General features: G+C 40.2%; 1 protein-coding gene and 1 pseudogene across 8 annotated transcripts in view; both read left to right on the top strand.

The window, feature by feature from the left end:
* AGBL4 (AGBL carboxypeptidase 4) overlaps positions 1-20,015 on the top strand; it is a 1,457,435-nt gene that overhangs the window by 930,487 nt on the left and 506,933 nt on the right. For all 8 annotated transcript variants that reach the window (XR_005788556.1, XM_040470173.1, XM_040470176.1 and 5 more), the window contains exon 5: positions 7,818-8,034. Coding sequence is in view for 7 of the 8 variants with exons in the window: in XM_040470173.1 (XP_040326107.1) it covers positions 7,818-8,034 (217 nt within the window). In the remaining variant the exon portion in view is untranslated. The remainder of the gene's footprint in view (positions 1-7,817; positions 8,035-20,015) is intronic.
* On the top strand, positions 18,389-19,579 carry LOC121027093 (mitochondrial carrier homolog 2-like; annotated as a pseudogene).

The following is a 20,015-nucleotide window of genomic DNA, read 5'->3' as shown; positions in this document are numbered from 1 at the left end:
GGGGCAGAGAGAGGAAGACACAGAATCTGAAGCAGCTCCAAGCTCTAAGCTGTCAGCACAGAGCCCGACATGGTGCTTGAACACATGAACTGTGAAATCATGACCTGAGCCGAAGTCAGACACTCAACCAATTGAGCTACCCAGGCTCCCTATCTCCTTTAGAATTTATATGAAGAAAAAAAATTGTGTTTACTGTCTAGGAAGAATGTGGGATTGGAACTCATCTGTCCATGTCCATATCTTCTGTTAGATTAAAGAGAAAATTAGAGGGGCGCCTGGGTGGCGCAGTCGGTTAAGCGTCCGACTTCAGCCAGGTCACGATCTCGCGGTCTGTGAGTTCGAGCCCCGCGTCGGGCTCTGGGCTGATGGCTCAGAGCCTGGAGCCTGTTTCCGATTCTGTGTCTCCCTCTCTCTCTGCCCCTTCCCCGTTCATGCTCTGTCTCTCTCTGTCCCAAAAATAAATAAACGTTAAAGAGAAAATTAGGGCTCCTGTCTTTCAGGGTTATTGAGGAGGGCAAGGAATGCTGTTGTTTTAGAGAGCCCTGTGTATTCCATTAGGTCCTGGGCTTCTTCTCTTCTTCTGTGTTCTAGTAACCTCCAAAATGATGTACTGGAATTTGACTGATAGTTGGGAGAGAAGGCAGAGAGTATGGTAAATGGAAAGGAACCATTTTAGTCATTCATTAAGTCATAAATTCACTCACTCATTAATTCAACAAACATGCTCTGAGCTCCTCTTCAGGGCCAAGCACTATGCTAAGTGCTATAGATTTTGAGATGAATTAGAAATATACAAGTGTCTGCAATCAGCATTTAGAACAATTAATTCATGGAGTTGCTGACACAGCTTTCAAAGAGGAAATGTCATTTGAGCTGGGTCTCACTTCTCTACATAAGGATGTACTACATAGAAAAGTAGGGGAAAGGCATTGCAGAGAGAAGGAACAGCATTTTAAAAGGCATGAAGGTTTTTGAGAACATAATGTATTCAGGGCACGACTCACAGTTTCACATGGAGAGAGCACACTATACATAGATTGGTATGGCTGAAATTATTTATTCTAATTTTTAATCCCTTAAAGTTCACTCACAAATATATTCATTTACCCAATTCATAAGCATTTTTGAGAACCTCTATATGCAAAGCTCTGTATAGGTCCTGCAGAACCAGAGGTAAACAATACATTGTCCCCGCCCTTGGGAGAGGCTCAGCGTAATGATGGAGAAAGGTATATATTCAAATTGATATAATTAGATAGAGGCTATAGTAGAGAGGTATATATAGTATGATTGGAATGTGTTCAGTATTTACTGAACATGAGTGTGAATGTGTATGCTTTGCTCACTCACATGTTCATGCATGACTGGATCTGAGGATGTGAGTTACAGGGTGCCCTCACACATTTGGATGTCCTCTTTAGTCATCAGGATGGACCCACGATGATGGTTTATTCCAACAGCTCGATCAGCCTTTAGTTTCTGAGTCCTGAGAGCACACACTCCAGGTCTTGAATCTCTCTGCATCTCTGGCAGGATCAGATGTTGGACTCTTTCCTTTATGAAGTCTTCTGGGGAGTCGTGGACAAGTTTCCTCTTATGAACAAGAATTCTTGAGGCACTTGGGTGGTTCAGTTGGTTAAGCATCCAACTCTTGATTTCAGCTCAGGTCATGGTGTTGTGGTTCTTAAGTTGAAGCCCTGCATCGGGTTCCACGCTAGCAGGGCAGAGCCTGCTTGGGATTCTCTCTCTCTCTCTCTCTCTCTCTCTCTCTCTCTCTCTCTCCCTCTCCCTCTCCCTCTCCCTCTCTCTCTCTCTCTGCCCCACCCCTGCTGTGTCTCTCTCAAAATAAATAAATAAACTTAAAAAAAAACAAGCATTCTTGACCCCATATTCATTTTCATCATATCATTGGGATGACAGGAATAACTTCAGAGGATGGTTGTGAGGATTAAAGAACTTAATATATTATAATGTATTTACAATGGCCTACCACATGGTCAATAATATATACATATTAGAAATTATAATAGCTATTATCATTATTGTTGTATTGTTTTCAGTGATATCTCACACTATCTGTATTAAACAGAATCAGAAGGGGCGCCTGGGTGGCGCAGTCGGTTAAGCGTCCGACTTCAGCCAGGTCACGATCTCGCGGTCCGTGAGTTCGAGCCCCGCGTCGGGCTCTGGGCTGATGGCTCAGAGCCTGGAGCCTGTTTCCGATTTTGTGTCTCCCTCTCTCTCTGCCCCTCCCCCGTTCATGCTCTGTCTCTCTCTGTCCCAAAAATAAATAAACGTTGAAAAAAAAAAAATTAAAAAAAAATAAAATAAAATAAACAGAATCAGAAGGCAGCCTTGTCTAACCTAACATCAAGTATAGGAACTTACTTGATGGGATCCCATAAAGCTTCCCATGCTTGCACTCCCCTATAACATGGGCCTTTCTGCTTGCCCTTCAGCTGAATATTAAAGAGTCTCTATACCGAGCTACAATCTACCTCCCTATGATGTCTACCATTTATCTTCAGAGATGAGTCTTCTTTTCCTTTTATCACAGCTTTTTAAAATGAGCAAGTATTGTTAACTTCTCTGTGAAGAGACGATAGAGAGGAAAGTGACAAAGTGAAAAGTGAGAAAGAGAGGGAAAAAGTGACACTCTTCCTGTCTTCAAGAAGCCTACCTTTCTTTGAAGAAATCTCCATTTACTTTTGGTGTTCATTATTAACAGACATACCAAGTTATAAAACTTATTTTACTTATGTGTCAAAGTCGAGATAAATTAATGAAGACTGAATGGTCAGAGAAGGATTCAGAGAGGAAGTATGTTAAAGGGTAGACATTTATTTATACATTCTTTTGTCCATTAATTAATTAGTTCATTAAAAAAATACTTTAGCCTTTATTGACAGTCTACCTTATGCACATCTATGAGTAGCAGTTCACCAAGTAGGTAAGATGGGAAAAGTGATTCACAGGGGAATCACTCCAAGTGAAAGAAAGATCAAATAAAAGGAGATCCCATAAAGGTATGGGAGGAATAGCATAAAATTGTGTTAGGGAGTTGTAAGTAGCTCAGTATGAATAAAACATAGGATTCAAGGAGGAAGAAATGGCTGGTGATACTGGATCACAGGGAGATCTCACGGAGCCTTGTAGGCCAAGCCAGAATATGAAGATAGGGAGTTGTTTGAAGAGTCTTTAACAGGAGAGTACTGGGAGAGCAGATTTTTCTGGAAGCAGAAATAGGGCTATGACTGGATGGCAAAGGGAGAAAGGAGGGTAGCAAGGCACCATAGGAATTATGAGCACAGACTTCAAAGTCACATTAGTCTGCATCTAATATAAGCCCTGAGTATTACTAACCCTGTCACTTCAGGGAATTTTTTACCTCTCTGAGCTTCAATTTTCTTGTCTATGTAAAGGGGATGTTAATAGCCCCTGGCTCATGGGATTATTGTGAGGTTTAAATGATAATGCATATACAACATTCAACATGATGCCTGCGACATAGTAAAAACATAATAAGCAAAATAAGAGAAAAACCAGAAATGCATTACAAATGGAGACACATGTTTCCTCCTACTTAGTCCCAGTCTTATTTTCCTCTACTCTTTGTGTTACTTGAAAGTCCTCATGAATTTGGCCTACTGAGCCCTTCTCAAATGGATTTTTATTTGTATTCTTAGTAGATTCTAGAAAATCTAAGCCCTGAGCAGCATCTTGACTTCCTTGAATGATTACCCCAGGGCCCATTACCTTCACTCTGTCTGCAAATCAGGTTAGGCATCTGACCCACTCAGGAGAGGAGCTGGGACAGCTGCAAGCATTAGACGAATTCTCTTGATAGCACACAATCAAATTTGGTGGAGATGGCAGGCTCTCAGAGTCAAGTTGCTAAACTTGGCTAGAATAGGAGAAAACTGGGGTGATTGAATTTAAAGCATGGACCCTGATCGGATATACTAGTAAATGAAGAGTTGAGAACATCAGCATCATAACCTGAGGGGCCCGTCACTGTAGGAATCACTAACATATGAAGACATGCTCACCTTGCTCTCAGATCTGTGAGCCAGGGCCTGAAGCTAGTGTCACAGGTCACTAACCAGAGACCTCAAGGCCACTTTCAACTGGCATTCTTCCTGAATGCAAACTGGGAACCCTGAAACTAGGTTAGTCCATCAGCCTCACATTTCTGCATGTTTCAATCACATCACAAATTTAGACTATCATCTGTTCTTTCTATACCCTCACCTCTGCACTGATCTTATCTTGGTTTTCACTGTTCCCTTCTCTATCAAGAACTTTCCACTTTCCACTTTTTCCTCTGAAACTCAGCTTCATGGTAACTAATCTTACTTGGGTTCTCAGTCTTTTAGTCCACTGCTTCCTTTACATCTTCTCTTAAACAAACAATGCTTGGTACATGATACTTAACAAATAGTTGCTATTTGTTAACAATGAAGTAAGACCTGGTATCTTGGAGGTCATTATTCCCCCCATTTCCCTCTCAGGAACTGTTGATTCACTTATACTCCATGGACAGAAGTATCAGGAGAGGACGACTTTCCTCTTGACTCCCCATGCACCTTCCAGGCCATTATTTTTCTGCCTCATCACTGGTAGCCCCAAAATTTCAATATAGGAAGGTTTAGGGTAGCAATCTGGCAGGAAAGGAAGAGTGCCGGGGGGAGGGGGCAGCACTTGTCTTAAAAGTTGTATTTACATTACAAGAAGTCTATTGTTACCTGTATATTTATCTGTGGTGGCTTTGGGAGTAGGAGGTAAATGGATTCTGTTGTGGGCCCAAACACATCCCTAGACAGCCTTTGATACTACCACTGATGTTTACATGAAAATCCCTGTTCCTTTATTGGTTATGCTTTTCTCTCTACCATCCGGCCTTCCTCAGTGCTACCAGGTTCTAACCCATATTAGTTAGACCTTATGTCCCATCACTTAAACCACTTTTTTCTAAAATAGTCAAATCTGTCTTGTTTTCTACACCTGTGCAGCTACTCTCCTTCTGTCCTTCTGACCACTATCATCGATCCCTTGGACTGGCAGTCATGGTACTTTACTTCTTTCACTCACTTGAAAGGTACCCTGTGACTTCAGGATCATTTTTAAATTCTTTAACATGGTTCATATAGTCCCTTTCTAGTCTGGCTTCTGCCTTCCTCTTCAGACACATTACTCATGAATTCCCTTCTCACTCTTTGTACTTCAGCCACGACGAATTCCTTTCAGTTCCAACATTTGCTTTTTTCTCTCTTGCCTCCTGGCTTTTGCACACACTCATATCTGGAATAGCAGAAGTTCGTAATTTATCAAGGACTATGGAGTAGTGTTCTAGGTACTGGACTTGGAATCAGACAGAAACAAATTGGAGTCCCAGCTCTATCATTTACTCACTTGATGTAATGAGTGAGCTCCTTAACTTTTATGAACCTCCACGACCACATTGGCAAAGTGGAATAATACCCACCTTGACCAAATGATTTTATGTGAATTAAATCAGGTACATGGGGTGACTGGGTGGCTCAGTTGGTTAAGTATCTGACTCTTGATTTCAGTTCAGGTCATGATCTCACAGTTCGTGAGATCAAGCCCCACATCAGGTTCTGCACTGTCAGATTCTCTCCCTCATTTTCTACCCCTTCCCTGCTTGCGCATTCACACTTATGCTCTCTCTCTCTCTCTCTCTCTCTCATATAAATAAACATTAAAAAAATGAGGTACAATAAATCAGGTACTGAATAAGCCCCATAAACAACCCATACTATGCATATTCTGTTCATTCCTTCCTTTCTCTCTTCCCTCATTCCTTTCTCAATCTTTCTTTTCCTTTTTTTCTTCCTTAATTTGCATCTTCTTCCCCTCTCTGCATTTCACTTAATGTCTGATTTTCATGGGACCCAGGGCTACAGGCAAACAATAGAAGCTTGCTGTATGTACAGAATTAGTGTCTTGTAACCTCTGCTCTTCCACAGGAAGCCCACAGCCTTAATTTCCACCCTAGCTACTTAGGCAGCTTCAGAAGGACACCAAGGTAGAAGCAAGATTCTGCAACAAACTACTGGCATGTTATAATGCTCTGGGTGCTTTTAACAATTTTCTTCAGGCTGCCCTACCTGGAGCCACCACCATTGTTATTTTCCTCAACCTCATCACCTACACCCTCCTCACACTTTCCTTCACATGCTCCTGGGCCCTGTGGCTTTTCAGTTGAATGCCAAGCCCCTACAGATGAGTCTGGCATCCTTTACCCAATGTGCCAGTAGCCCCCAGAAATATACTTGTGTTTTTAGGAGCTTCCAAACCGATTTGAGTGGATAAGACTTACGATGCCATCAATAAAGAAGCAAGAGTTGCTGGGAAATGTGGGAGCTGGACTGGCCCAGAATTGTCAATGGATGATCATGGAAAATGTATAGTTTGGGATGGGTTTTGTAGGATTAATGGGGTTTTTAAGAGACAGTAATAAGAGTCATTCACTGCAGGAAAACTGTGAATAGTTTGGATGTCACACAGCATGATAGGGTACAGTGAGCCTATGATGTGGATGAATGTAAAAAAGTTATGGGAATTATGACTGGAACATTTTGCCTTTTCTCATGTATGTTTCAGAGTTCCTTATTGGAGAATGAGCATGATGACTTAGCAAAACTGCTTACACAGTATATTTGAAGCAGTATTTCCCAAAGTGCTTCTGTGGAAAATTAGTGTCATGTAATGCTCTGTAGAAAAACAATAGTAATAATTTAAAGAAATGTTGAATATTCTTTCCTCCCCCTTCAATATTTACAGTGCACATTAGTTTATTTTAAAAAAAGGTCTGAATTAGCCTTACAATACAAAAACCTGGCTTCCCTAGGAAAAGTAGACCTCCCCTATTTATTTTTACTATAACATCACACTTTTTTTCTTTCTTTTTTTTTAGAGAGAGAGAACACAAGCAAGCCAGGAGGTAGAAGAGGGGCAGAGAGAGAGGGTGAGAGAGAGAGAATCCCAAGCAGGCTCCACGCTCAACACAGATCCTAATGTGGGGCTCAATCCCATGACCCTGGGATCATGACCTGAAGTGAAATCAAGAGTTGGATGCTCAGCTAACTGAGCCACCTAGATGCCCCTTACATCATACTCTTTAGTTGCCCTCAAGGTGCTTTAAGAGTCTGTAACTGTTTAATGTATTTATTTTTAATATTTTATTGACTGCTTCCCCACCAGAATATAGACTGCATGAGGATAAACATGTTGCCTCTCTTATTTACCATTATACATCAAGAATCTGAGTTTCCCTGGGGTGCCTGGGTTACTCAGTTTAGTTAAGCACCCAACTCTTGGTTTTGACTCAGGTCATGATCTCATGATTTGTGAGATCAAGTCCCACATGGGACTCTGTGCTGAGAGTACGGAACTTGCTTGGGATTCTGTCTCTCCCTCTCCCTCTTCCCTACACACATGCATTCTTTCTCTCTCAAAATAAATAAATAAACATTAAAAAAAAAAAGAATCTAGCTCATTGCCTGGGCATGTAATGAGCGCTCCAAATAATAGTAAACAATGATTAAAACTTGTTCATCTTTGTTTACCTTTGCATTGTCCAAACATTTGATAAAGGGTAGAGCTGGAATTTGAATAAAGTGCTGCCAAATCCTGGACTCCTTTTGACCATAGGTGGTATGGTTGTTGTTCCCAGACACCACCTAGATTTCTTGATGTTACAGTTTTTTTCTCTTGGGCATTTACTCCTGTTTATTACCTTTGAAGCTTGAATTATCTGATATGCCCAATTTTTTTTTCTTTGTATCTTTCAGGCAAAGGCTGCCACCTAAAAATGTTTACTACTACCGGTGTCCGGACCATAGGAAGAATTATGTGATGTCCTTTGCATTTTGTTTTGACCGAGAAGAAGATATTTACCAATTTGCTTACTGCTACCCATATACATACACACGCTTTCAGCATTACCTTGACAGCCTGCAAAAGAGAAACATGGATTACTTCTTTCGGGAGCAGCTGGGTCAGAGCGTGGTAAGGCCTAGTCTGAAACAGGCAGCCTTGGAAGAAGTGCTTAGCAATGGGTTTTTATAGAATGCAAATAATAGATATTGATGCTTTGCATATGCCCTGGAACTTCTATGAATAGTTATTTTTATTGTGCCATTCTTTGCCTCTGTGGCTAACAGGAAGTCACAGAATAAGATATGAGGCAAATGCTTGTCCTTCTGAATGAAGCTGATAATGCTAACAAAATACAAAACTTTTAGTGACTCCCAAAAACTCTGAGAAAAAAGAGGGAAGCTTCTACTAGGTGTTACAAAAGGCATGAAAGCATTTTATGAGTGGGAGTCTCTGAGATAAAACATACATTTGTCTTTTAACGAATGCAACTTGCCTGCAGTGCAGGTTAGCAACTGGTGTGTGGTTTGTTGTGCTGCCCACTGTGTTTTGTCTCTGTCATCCCTCAGTTCCCAGCCTTTCCTTACCCTGGGTTTAGTTCTCTGGGTCTGGAGATTTTGGTCTTACATTCTGTATTAGTTTCCTATTGCTGGCGTAGCAAATTACCATGAACTTGGTGGGTTAAAACAACACAAATTTATTATCCTACCGTTCAATAGAAGTCCAAAACTGGTCTTTCTGGCTAAAATTGAGGTGTCAGCAGGTCTGCATTCCTTCTGGGGGTTCTAGGAGAGAATTTATTTCCCTGCCCTTTCCAGCTTCTAGAGACTGTTTGCATTTCTTAGCTTGTAGTTCCCTTCCATCTTCAAAGCCAACAATGGCTGGTTGAGTCTAATGCTGAATCACTCAGACAGTGAATCTCCTGCCTCCTTCTTTTACTTTTAAGGATCCTTGTGATTATGTTGGGCTCACCCAGATGATGCAGGATGATGTCTCCATCTAAAGATATTTAATCACCTCTGTAAAAGCCCCTTTTGTCTTGTAAAGTGACATATTCACAGGTTTCTGGGATTAGGACTTGGACATTTTGGGAGGGGGGTGCATTGTTCTGCCTACCATTGTTCTCTGTTGTCAGTGATACTTCAGTTACTTCAGTTACTATAAACAGGTGATAATTTGCTTTTATGTTTCATTCTTTAAGAATTGTGGATTATGCCTCTAAAATAGGCATACTGAGTACTTTAAAGCTCCTACGAGAGGATACTGGTGGAATTAGCAGAAAGTACTATACTGGAGGTTCTGATACATGTTGGTGGAAATATGGATTCTGCCCAGTGACTGTGAGTTCCACCTAACTTCCACTTCTAACTGAAAGTTTTCAAGACTAGACTGTTTAAAAGACATAGAGTCTAGTCCAGGATACCCACCCCCCCAGAAAAAAGAGAAATAAAGAGGGCTTACATATGGCTCAGGTACCTGAGAGTCAAATCTGATCTCAAAAGCTAGTGGTCATGATGATGTTCTTATAGTCTGAGATTCTCTATGCACTAAGATTTTGCTAAATATCTTCCCTTTACTCTAACCCTCTCCCTAACAGTGCTTCTGGTGGGTGCCATGTGTATCTAATGCCTATATATTTTGAACTTAGAATTGGGCACATTGTATATCAGTCAACATGCTACTAGGAAACAGATGGCAGCCTCACATTAGGATAATTTGAGCAGGGTTTAATAAATGTGGGCAGTGTGTAGGGAAACCTCGGGGTTTCCCTGGGGCATTTCCCTGGGGCTAGAACTCAAAGGCTATGAAGGGAAGGAATGGTTATCAGAACCCATAGTAGAGTCATGTTGTGGGCCATCTTGAGTGAAACAGTGAGTGACCTTCAGTTAAGGAAAAAGTTAGCCTAAGATGACCCCACAGGGAGGGAGCTGAGAAAACTAAATATGTAGAACCCATTCTCTTACTTCCGTCTGATTTCCTGCTAGGGGTCCCTATTAACCAACCCAATCAGAAGTCAGAGGACAAGAGAGCCCATTGATGCAGTACATACAAAGCCACAGTGGTCAAAGAAAATGATAGAGAAGGGCAAAGAGTGGATGTAGAGAGGCAAATACAAGATATTAAGCACATATAGTTTGATCAGCATTTTATTACTGGGAACAATGAAATTGATATGAGACTGTCAGAGAAATTCTGAGATGAGTGTTTGCCAATCTATGAATTGTGATATGAGTTAAGACAGTGAGAAGTTCATTCAATACTTGTGACTTTTAATTTTAAGGGCGGGATTTGTACATTTCATTCCTCTGTCCACTCCAGCCCCCTCTTAGATTTATGCCAGGCAGAATGTAAGTGCATCCTGAATGGCTATTAAGTAAATTATTTAATGAATGAAAGAATGAGTTAATATATATGTCTAGAGGCAATGTGAAGAACTAAGAGCATTAGAAAGTTGATAGGAGGGGTAACAGGATCAGTTATGCTGCCAACAACTAATATCCAAATCTGTATCTAAAATAGCAGCACTTTAAACAAAACAGAAGTTTATTTCTCTTCCATATAAAAGCCTATAGGCAATCCAGAGCTGATATTGTAGTCTGTTCCTTGGAAGCCTTAGGGAGTCATTTTTTTTCAGCTTTTTGTCCTGCCATCCCTGGGGCATTCCCCTCAATCCCATGATCCAGTGTGGATCGAGAATGGAATTCTTACCGTCACATCTGTGTTTCAACAGCAGGATGAAGAAAGTAGGGGGAGAAAGGAGAAAATGAAGTTATGTAGCACTTTCTCTTCTATCCCATTTCATACAACTCATATCCACACTTACCTAAAGTAAGGATGAGACATGAAGTCTCATGTTTCCAGCTAAAAATTGGTAGTCCTATAGATGTGTAGGAGAACTGATATTGAAGGGCAGCCCGAAGTATCTGCCATAGGAAGCCTGAATTCTGTTTTCAACTCTAATACCAAATTACTTATGTGAAACTTGAATGTTACTTCCTCTTTCTGGGGACAAGTTTTTCATCTATAAAATGAAAAAGATGGACTGGAATAGTGTTTTCAAGTTATTCTTTAAGGAACTCCTCAGGAAAAAAAATTAGTTGAGAACCTTGTCCTACTTCAGACCTTGCAAGGGGCACTGGGGGATATAAAACAAACCTTGGTATCCTTCAGAAATGTCTCCTATACCTGAGGAAATGGGATATGTTCAAACAGAAATAAAATTTTAAAAATATATAATTGAGGATCTCACTAGTTGTCTAGAGAGTTAATGGTCAGATTAAACATCATGGAGAAGATGAGCTTTAAGCTGACTCTTGAAAGATGGGTAGGATTAGTAAATACAGAGTTGGGGAGGAGGCAGCCCAGAGAGCAAGATTTAGCCAGAGTCATTGCATGGTGGCAGTTGGTTAGAAGTCTGGTTTGATTGGAATAAGGAATCTTCTTACTATAAGATTAGGATAAATAGGAATATTGGGGCCAAACTCTAGAAAGAGTTAATTGTCATACTGTCATTCAGATTTAACACAGATACTGGGTCAGTTACTTTATGTATACCATCTTGCTTATTTTTCATAGTAGTTTTATGGAGCAGGCAGAATTATCCAGCTTGGGGGGTAAATAATATAAGGCTAAAAAGGTTAAGTTACTTAGCTAAAGCCATATGGCTAGTTCATGTCAGGGCCAAGGTTTAAACCCATGACTTCTAACACCACATCCTGCCATTTTGATGGACTACTGCTACTTTCTGCATTGGACCAACTGAGAGATACAGTGGATTTTTAGGAAAGAAATTACCTTATCCAAAGCAGCATCTTAAAGAAAGTAAAGTTAGTGAAAGTGCAGGGTGTACCTGTGCTGGCTAAACTAGTTTGGAGAAACTCTATGGGTTGGACCTCAAAGCAGATACCCAAGACTTTAAGGCTTTCTGGCATACTTTTACAGACAGGACAGTTCTTCATTACCAGGGTGTTTGGTATGGCTCATGTCTGAAGACACCAATATAATTAGTTAATCCTTATTCCAATTTGGAGGGAGGATAATTACAAGTTGGAAGGCTAAACATGTCAACATCCAGATCTTAGGGAGAGCAAGCAGGAAGCAAGATTTTGTATTTCTAGTGCTGGAATGATTAATCACCATGTCCATAGCTACCATTGCTACTAATTATGCCATCTGAAATGGTGTCTTATTTTGTTATTCTCTAGTGGTGTCTTCTAACCTCACCTTTGAACATGCATCAATGCCACAATCTGACATTTAAGATAAAAATACCATGGGAAAGATCTTATTTTTTCTTGTTATCTTAAGACCTTTATTGAGGTATAATTTATATACCATAAAATACACCCATTGTAAAGGACCGGTTCTATGATTTTTAGTAAATTTATAGAGTTTTACACTATCACCGCAATCTAGTCTTAGAATATTTCCATCATCCCAAAAAGTTCCTTTGTTATTCCTCACTTCCACTCCCAATCCTAGCAACTACTGACCTTCTCTGACACTATAAATTTGTCATTTCTGAACATTTCATATAAATGGAATTATGCATTATGTAGTCTTTTGCTTCCAGCATCTTTCCTTTAGCATTATATTTTTCAGGTTTAGCCGTGTTGTACCATGTATCAGCAGTTCATTCATTTTTAGTGCTGAATAGTGTTCTATTAAAATGATATATACCATGTTTTGTTTATTCTCTAGTTTATGGACATTTGGAAAGCTTCTATATTGGGGCTATTATGAATAATGATGTTATGAACATTCATGTGCATACTTTTGAGTGGACATGTGATCCACTTTGTTTCAGGTAGATTTCTAAGAATGGAATCATTGGGTCATATAGTAAGTTCATGTTCAAATTAAAAGAAGAAAATCTGTCAAACTGTGTTCGAAGTTAGTAATGCCTTTTTACCTTCCTACCAGCAATGTAGGAGAGAGGGTTATAGTTTCTCCATGTTCTTGCTAACACTTGGAATTATCTATATTTTTAATTATAGTTATTTTAGTTGGTATTTAGCATATCTCATTGTGGTTTTAAATTATATTGCCCTAACAGCTAATTATGTTGATTATCTTATCATGAGCTTATTTGCCATTTGTGTATTTTCTTTAATAAAGTGTCAGTTTCAATATTTTGCCCACTTAAAAATTTTGAGTTATTTGTATTCTTATAATGAGTTTTGAGATTTTTTTTTAAATTTTTTTTTTCAACGTTTATTTATTTTTGGGACAGAGAGAGACAGAGCATGAACGGGGGAGGGGCAGAGAGAGAGGGAGACACAGAATCGGAAACAGGCGCCAGGCTCTGAGCCATCAGCCCAGAGCCTGACGCGGGGCTCGAACTCACGGACCGCGAGATCGTGACCTGGCTGAAGTCGGACGCTTAACCGACTGCGCCACCCAGGCGCCCCAAGATTTCTTTATCTATTCTGAATGCAAGTCTTTTGTCCGATACATGCTTTGCAAATATTTCTTTCTAATCTATGCCTTATCTTTTCATTCTCTTAACCATATCTTTTGAAGAACAGAATTAATTTTGAGGCCTAATTTATCAATTTTTTTTCTCTTATGGATCATGCTTTGGATTCTTATCTAAGAACTCTTTGCCCAACTGAAGACCACAAAGATTTTCTCCTATGTTTTATTCTAAAATTTTTATGGTTTTGCTTACATCTCAGTCTGTGATCCATTTTGAATTATTTTTATATGTATGGCATGAGGTAAGCGTTTAAGCTTATATTTTTTTGCATATGGATATCCACTTGTTCTAGCACTGCTTGTTGAAAAGACTAACCTTTACCAGTGAATTATCTTGGTATCTTTCTCTTATGCCTCAGCTCAATTTTTCTTTTTTCTTTCCTATTTATGAGACTGGATTCTCAAAGAGTCAACCCTGTGCCTTTGTAGTTTAGCGGTCAGCTATTATTGGGCTAGGTTTGTGCTTACCCACCCTGAGCACATAAGGCTTCTGTCCTCTGTCAGTGGATCTATATGTAGATATGGGGAGTACAGTCAAAGTCTGGGCAATTTTCATGTCTTCTCTGGCTTCTCCTTTCCCTTCTGTGTCATGTTGACCATGAGCATTTGTGCAGCTTCAGGGATTTTCAGGAGTGTGTGACTGGCTTGAGCCTTCTGGCTTGCACCCAGTCTCAGCCAGGAATATGTTTGTCCCAGCTATGGAACTGCGGGCCCTCCTTACTTGCCGACCTCTGTGGTGAGTGTTTCCACAGAAAATGCTGCTAGGTGTGAGCACTGCCCTCTCTTCCAAATTGATTCCCTTTGACAATCCTCACAGCATGGCCTGCCCTAACAGAACCCTGCTTTCACCAAGCTTGGAGGAAGGTAGAGCAACCACAGCACATCACAGATTCCCCATCTTATTAACTGAAGTTCAGCGGTTTTTTTAAGCACAACATGAGATTGTTGTATGCCTTTGGTCAGTTTCCAAAACACTGAAATGTTTGCGTCAGTTTTGTCCAGCTTTATGTTTGTTTTTCAGAGATAGAGTTTACCAATACACTCCTTCCAACATAGCTAAAAGTAGATTTTAATTGACAAACATTAGTTTTTAAATCATATAACCTTGTACCATCAGACACAGTAAAGTATGGTATTATTTTTATACATAATTGGACTAATTAGATGAACACCTAACTCTGTGTGTGTGTGCACGTATTGAAAGGATTAGATGGAGAGAGCCATTCCTGTACTTAACAAAACTTGCCAAAAGGAAGTGTCTAACAAAGAAAGGAATCTGATCCTGTATTATATGGAATAACTAGAAAATCATTTATAGGAGAGTAATTGTCTAGGTTCTGTCACTGGCTAGCTCTGTGACTTTGAGAAAAGCACTCTTCCTCTTTGGGTCTCAGAGAGTCAGACCAGATTTTTCAAGCATCCTTTCCAATTCCAACATAAATTATGGTTCAAACATTTATAATATCCTGATTGTATGTTCTGAGTCACACATCAGTCTGTCATAATGTTGCCTCTTAATCTGCCTTTTATTTTATAATAATGGTAGTTATTGAGTGCATAGCATGTGGTCGGCCCAATGCCATGATCTTCTTATACATTGTGTCACTCAGTCCTCACAATGCTCCTATTATGTGATTTGTACTGTTTTTGAATACCTAACATGTAACCAGCATGGTCTAGGCTCTAGGGATACAGCAGTGAAAAACAGGCAGAAATCCATGCCTTCATGGGGCTCACATTCTAGGAAGAGACAGACAATATTGGATAAATTAAATCAGGAAAGAGGATGAGTTTTGGGGTGAAGGATTCACTTAGAAGAATTTAAGCTCTGAGATATATTAGTATTATCTCCTTCCATTTGCATTTTTAAAAACTAAGGCACAATGAGATGAAGTAATTTGTCTATATCATGCAGTTGGGACATGAAGCCAAGCCTTTTTAGACTCCAAAAAATGGACTCTAAACCAGTTCTGGATAGGGAAATATTCTATTCACCTATATAGTCATTTACTAAGTTCTTGCAAAGCCATTCTTCAATACAACAAATATCTGATGAGTACCTTCTGCCTGCCAGGCTCTGTATTGGGTGCTGGAGACAGAAAGATGAATACAAAATACACCCTATCCCTCAGAAGTACTCAATGTAGTGGGAAACACAGATGTAAAAACTAATAATGGCAATAATGGTAAGAGACTTGATATAATAGAAGTAGTGGGCAGAGAAGGGGCACAAGGGAGGAAACAAAGTCCTAATGAAGAAGGCATTTTGAGTAGAGAATCGAAATATGGATACACACGGGGCACCTGGGTGGCTCATTTGGTTGAGCTTCCAACTCTTTTTTTTTTATTTTATTTTTTACATTTATTTTTTGAGAGACATAGAGAGACAGAGCACAAGTTGGGGAGGGGCAGAGAGAGAAGGAGACACAGAATCCGAAGCAGGCTCAAGCCTCTGAGCTGTCAGCACAAAGCCTAACATGGGGCTTGAATTCACAAACTCACAAATCATGTGATCGTGACCTGAGCCAAAGTTGGATGCCCAACCAACAGAGACACCCAGGCACCCCAAGCTTCCAACTCTTGATCTCAGCTCAGACCATGATCCCAGGTCATGGGATCAAGCTCCACATTGATCCATGCTTAGTGTGGAGCCTGCTTGAGATTCTCTCTCTCTCTCTCTCTGCATGCCCCCCTCTCTTAAAAAAATATGGTATGGAAGTTGAGACAATACTGAGTCTTGATAGTTTTATGTGGTTCCAAAAGACAAGAGCACAGGATCAACCTAAGAAGAAAAGAAAGATAGTAATGGGGAAAGGAGGAGAGGTAAGTGGAGGCTGGGCCAAGAGTTCCTTGAATGCCAACCTAAAGAATTTGGACTTTATCTGATGCAGTGAGGAACCATCCAGGAAGGATCATGATCATTGTGACACTTAAGTCTTCCATCTCCAGGCTGCACTCGCTGGTGACAGTTGATCTAGAAGTCAGGTTAACTATTGCCTGTCTTTCGGTGGCTTTTTCCCCCATGGACAGAGATATTTGTTAGCCAAAAGTACCTGGAGGAAAATTACTGCCAAGAATGCCAAGGGGCACCTGGGTGGCTCAGTTAGTTAAGCGTCTGACTTTGGCTCAGGTCATTATCTCATGGTCCATGGGTTCAAGCCCCATGTTGGCTCTGTGCTGGCAGCTCAGAGCCTGGAGCCTGATTTGGATTCTATGCCTCTCTCTCTCTCTCTCTCTCTCCCCCCCTCCACTTTCTCTCTCTCTCTCTCTCTCTCTCTCTCTCTCTCTCTCTCTCTCTCAAAAATAGCAATGAGTATCATATGTAAGCCAATTTGACAATAAATTATAATAAATAAATAAACATTAAATAAATAAGCAAACATTAAAATTTTTTTTAAAAATGAGAATGACATAGAAATGCCTAGAAAAGCTGGTGTCGGGGCGCCTGGGTGGCGCAGTCGGTTGAGCGTCCGACTTCAGCCAGGTCACGATCTCGCGGTCCGTGAGTTCGAGCCCCGCGTCAGGTTCTGGGCTGACAGCTCAGAGCCTGGAGCCTGTTTCCGATTCTGTGTCTCCCTCTCTCTCTGCCCCTCCCCCGTTCATGCTCTGTCTCTCTCTGTCCCAAAAATAAATAAACGTTGAAAAAAAAAATTAAAAAAAAAAAGAAAAGCTGGTGTCTCTGACTTAACACCTCACACAATTTCTCGAGTTAATAAAGACTGTAGAGGTCACATTCAAATTTAGCAAATGTATTAGGAATCTCCTATGGGCAAGGACCCAAATTGTATAGACCAACATCTTCTCTTAATATTCCTGAAATATGAGTTTTCAGCCTTTGCTCACACATCTCTTGAGGCAGCCTGAGCCCCATTTCAAAGAGAAAAAAGTCCGATCATTCCCAGAAAGAGCCATCTCCTTGTAGCCTCTCTCCTTGATTCTAGCTCCACCCTCTGGGTCTACTTTACATTACTTGCTCCTTTAGCCCGTGGACAGGCCTGCAAAGACAGCAAGCTAGTGACCACATCCCCATCATGAGTCCTTTCCAGACTAGTCCCTTCCTTTCTCCTCTCCCCCCATTACTCTACATTTCTGCAGATTCCATGGTTTTTAAACTTTGTTCCTTCTTTGTTGTTCTCTGGACATAATCTAGGTTGTTGATTACCTTTATAAAATATCAGAACTGAATATAAAACTTTATAGGCAATATAAGCCTCCTACAGCAGAATAGGACTATTTCCTGTTTTGCTGTGGATGCTAAATCTCTAGAAATGTAACCAGAGTTTACGTTAGCTTCTTTTAGCAGTGAAGCCTCCCTGTAGTTGATTTTTGTTGTTGTTCATGAATAAGCCTATTTTAATTCCTCTGATATGTTTTAAATAAATCTTTTACCCTATCACCCAGCAATAGCACTGCTAGGAATTTACCCAAGGAATACAGGAGTACTGATGCATAGGGGCACTTGTACCCCAATGTTTATAGCAGCACTCTCAACAATAGCCAAATTATGGAAACAGCCTAAATGTCCATCAACTGATGAATGGATAAAGAAATTGTGGTGTATATACACAATGGAGTACTACGTGGCAATGAGAAAGAATGAAATATGGCCCTTTGTAGCAACATGAATGGAACTGGAGAGTGTGATGCTAAGTGAAATAAGCCATACAGAGAAAGACAGATACCATATGGTTTCACTCTTATGTGGATCCTGAGAAACTTAACAGAAACCCATGGGGGAGGGGAAGGAAAAAAAAAGAGGTTAGAGTGGAAGAGAGCCAAAGCATAAGAGACTCTTAAAAACTGAAAACAAACTGAGGGTTGATGGGGGGTGGGAGGGAGGGGAGGGTGGGTGATGGGTATTGAGGAGGGCACCTTTTGGGATGAGCACTGGGTGTTGTATGGAAACCAATTTGACAATAAACTTCATATATTGAAAAAAAATAAATCTTTTATTTTTAAATAATTTTAGATTTATAAAAAAAAAAAGTTGACTGTCCACAGGTCCATCATGGCTGACACAGCAAGTAAAGTGCTCCTGTGCTCCTGGACTCACCATTATGTCCCAGCCACTCATGTATGTGAAAGTGCTCATCCAGGTGGGATACCAGCCTTTTCCTCCAAGAATAAGATGAAATATTTTGAGGTGGCAAGTATGTCAGCTTCCTGGACTGTTTTGTTATCCTAGTTCATTGTGAGCATCGATAGGAAGCATGGGTTTTTCATAGACTTAACTCCAAGACTGTTTTCAGGAGTCCTTGGAACTGTGGTCCATGGTAAAGTTTTACAGCATGACCAGAAGTGTGAAAAGGTTGATGAGTTAGGACCTGAAAATGTACAGAAAGAAGTTACATCCTCCTTTAACCAAGTTATCACGGAGACAGCTCGAGAGATGATGGCTCATTCTGCTGCTACCCTTATCACATATCCCTTCCATGTATCATTCAGAGATCTATTGTACAAGTCATTGTTCTGTGGACTTTGTGACTCCACAGTAACCATCTATCAGGAAGAGGGCATTCTAGAACTTTTTGTTGGTCTTATCTCTCACCTCCTATGTGACATAATTTCTTTGTGGCTCTGAAACTCACTGGCCTTCCTTGACCATGCCTATGCACTGGACAGTGGGGTTTCCACCATGAATGAAATGAAGAGTTATTTCCAAGCTGCCACAGGATTTTTTGCCAGTATGTTGACCTATCCCCTTGTGCTTTTCTCCAGTGTTATGACTGTTAACAATTGTGGGCTTGAAGTGGATTCCCTCCTCACTCCCCAACATATGTTTATTGGATAGATTGCTGGTGCATGCTATAAAAAGAGGGAAATATAAGTTGAGGAAATAGCTTATTTTTCCAGAAGGTCCCCTTTGGGAAGACTTATTGTTGTGACCTGAGAAAGTTAATTTGAAGATGTAGGGAGGGAACAGTGACATCTTGACTGTAGTCCAAGATGCACAGAATTATGGGAGAGAATGTTGATTTCTATACAGTATGGCACACTTTTTAAATAATCATTTATTCTTAAGGAAATGGGGGAAAAAGTTAGATAATATCGAGAGATCCCTCATACCCTTCACCCAGTTTCCTCTGTTAAAATCATATGCAACCATGAAGCATTTGTCAAAACAAATAAATTAACACTGATACTTTACTATGAACTAAACTGTAGAACTATATTCAGATCTCATCAGTTTTTCCACCAAATTTCTGTCACAGGATCCAATCCAGGATACATTAGCCTATAGTAGATTTTACAAGTATAGTGACCCTTTATACTTGTCCTACCATTGGTTTTAGCCCTTTATTCTAGCTTGCTGTGATTATTTTGATTATTGGATTCTCTTATCTGTAATATTAGTGTCTTCACTCAGAATTTTTAAAGTATATACTTTTTAAGTATTAATTTAAGTCAAGTATACAAGTGTTTAGCAGGATGAGCCCTGAGACCGAGGACAGAGATCCATGCATATTATCAGAGGCTTCTCTGGAATACCTAGACTGGCATTTTTTATATCAATTTGATATCAGTCCCTGAGTTTGACTATGCTGCTAACTCCAGTAGCATAAGTCATCTAAACAAACAAGAATTTACCTGCCTCCAAGTCAACTCAATTAAATTCAATTTAGTTTTGGAGCATG

Source organism: Herpailurus yagouaroundi, unplaced genomic scaffold, assembly GCF_014898765.1.
Source record: "Herpailurus yagouaroundi ecotype Mexico unplaced genomic scaffold, PumYag 77, whole genome shotgun sequence".
Taxonomy (NCBI): Eukaryota; Metazoa; Chordata; class Mammalia; order Carnivora; family Felidae; genus Herpailurus; species Herpailurus yagouaroundi.
Note: the sequence above shows the minus strand (reverse complement) of the source record. Positions and strands in the feature narration are given on the sequence as shown.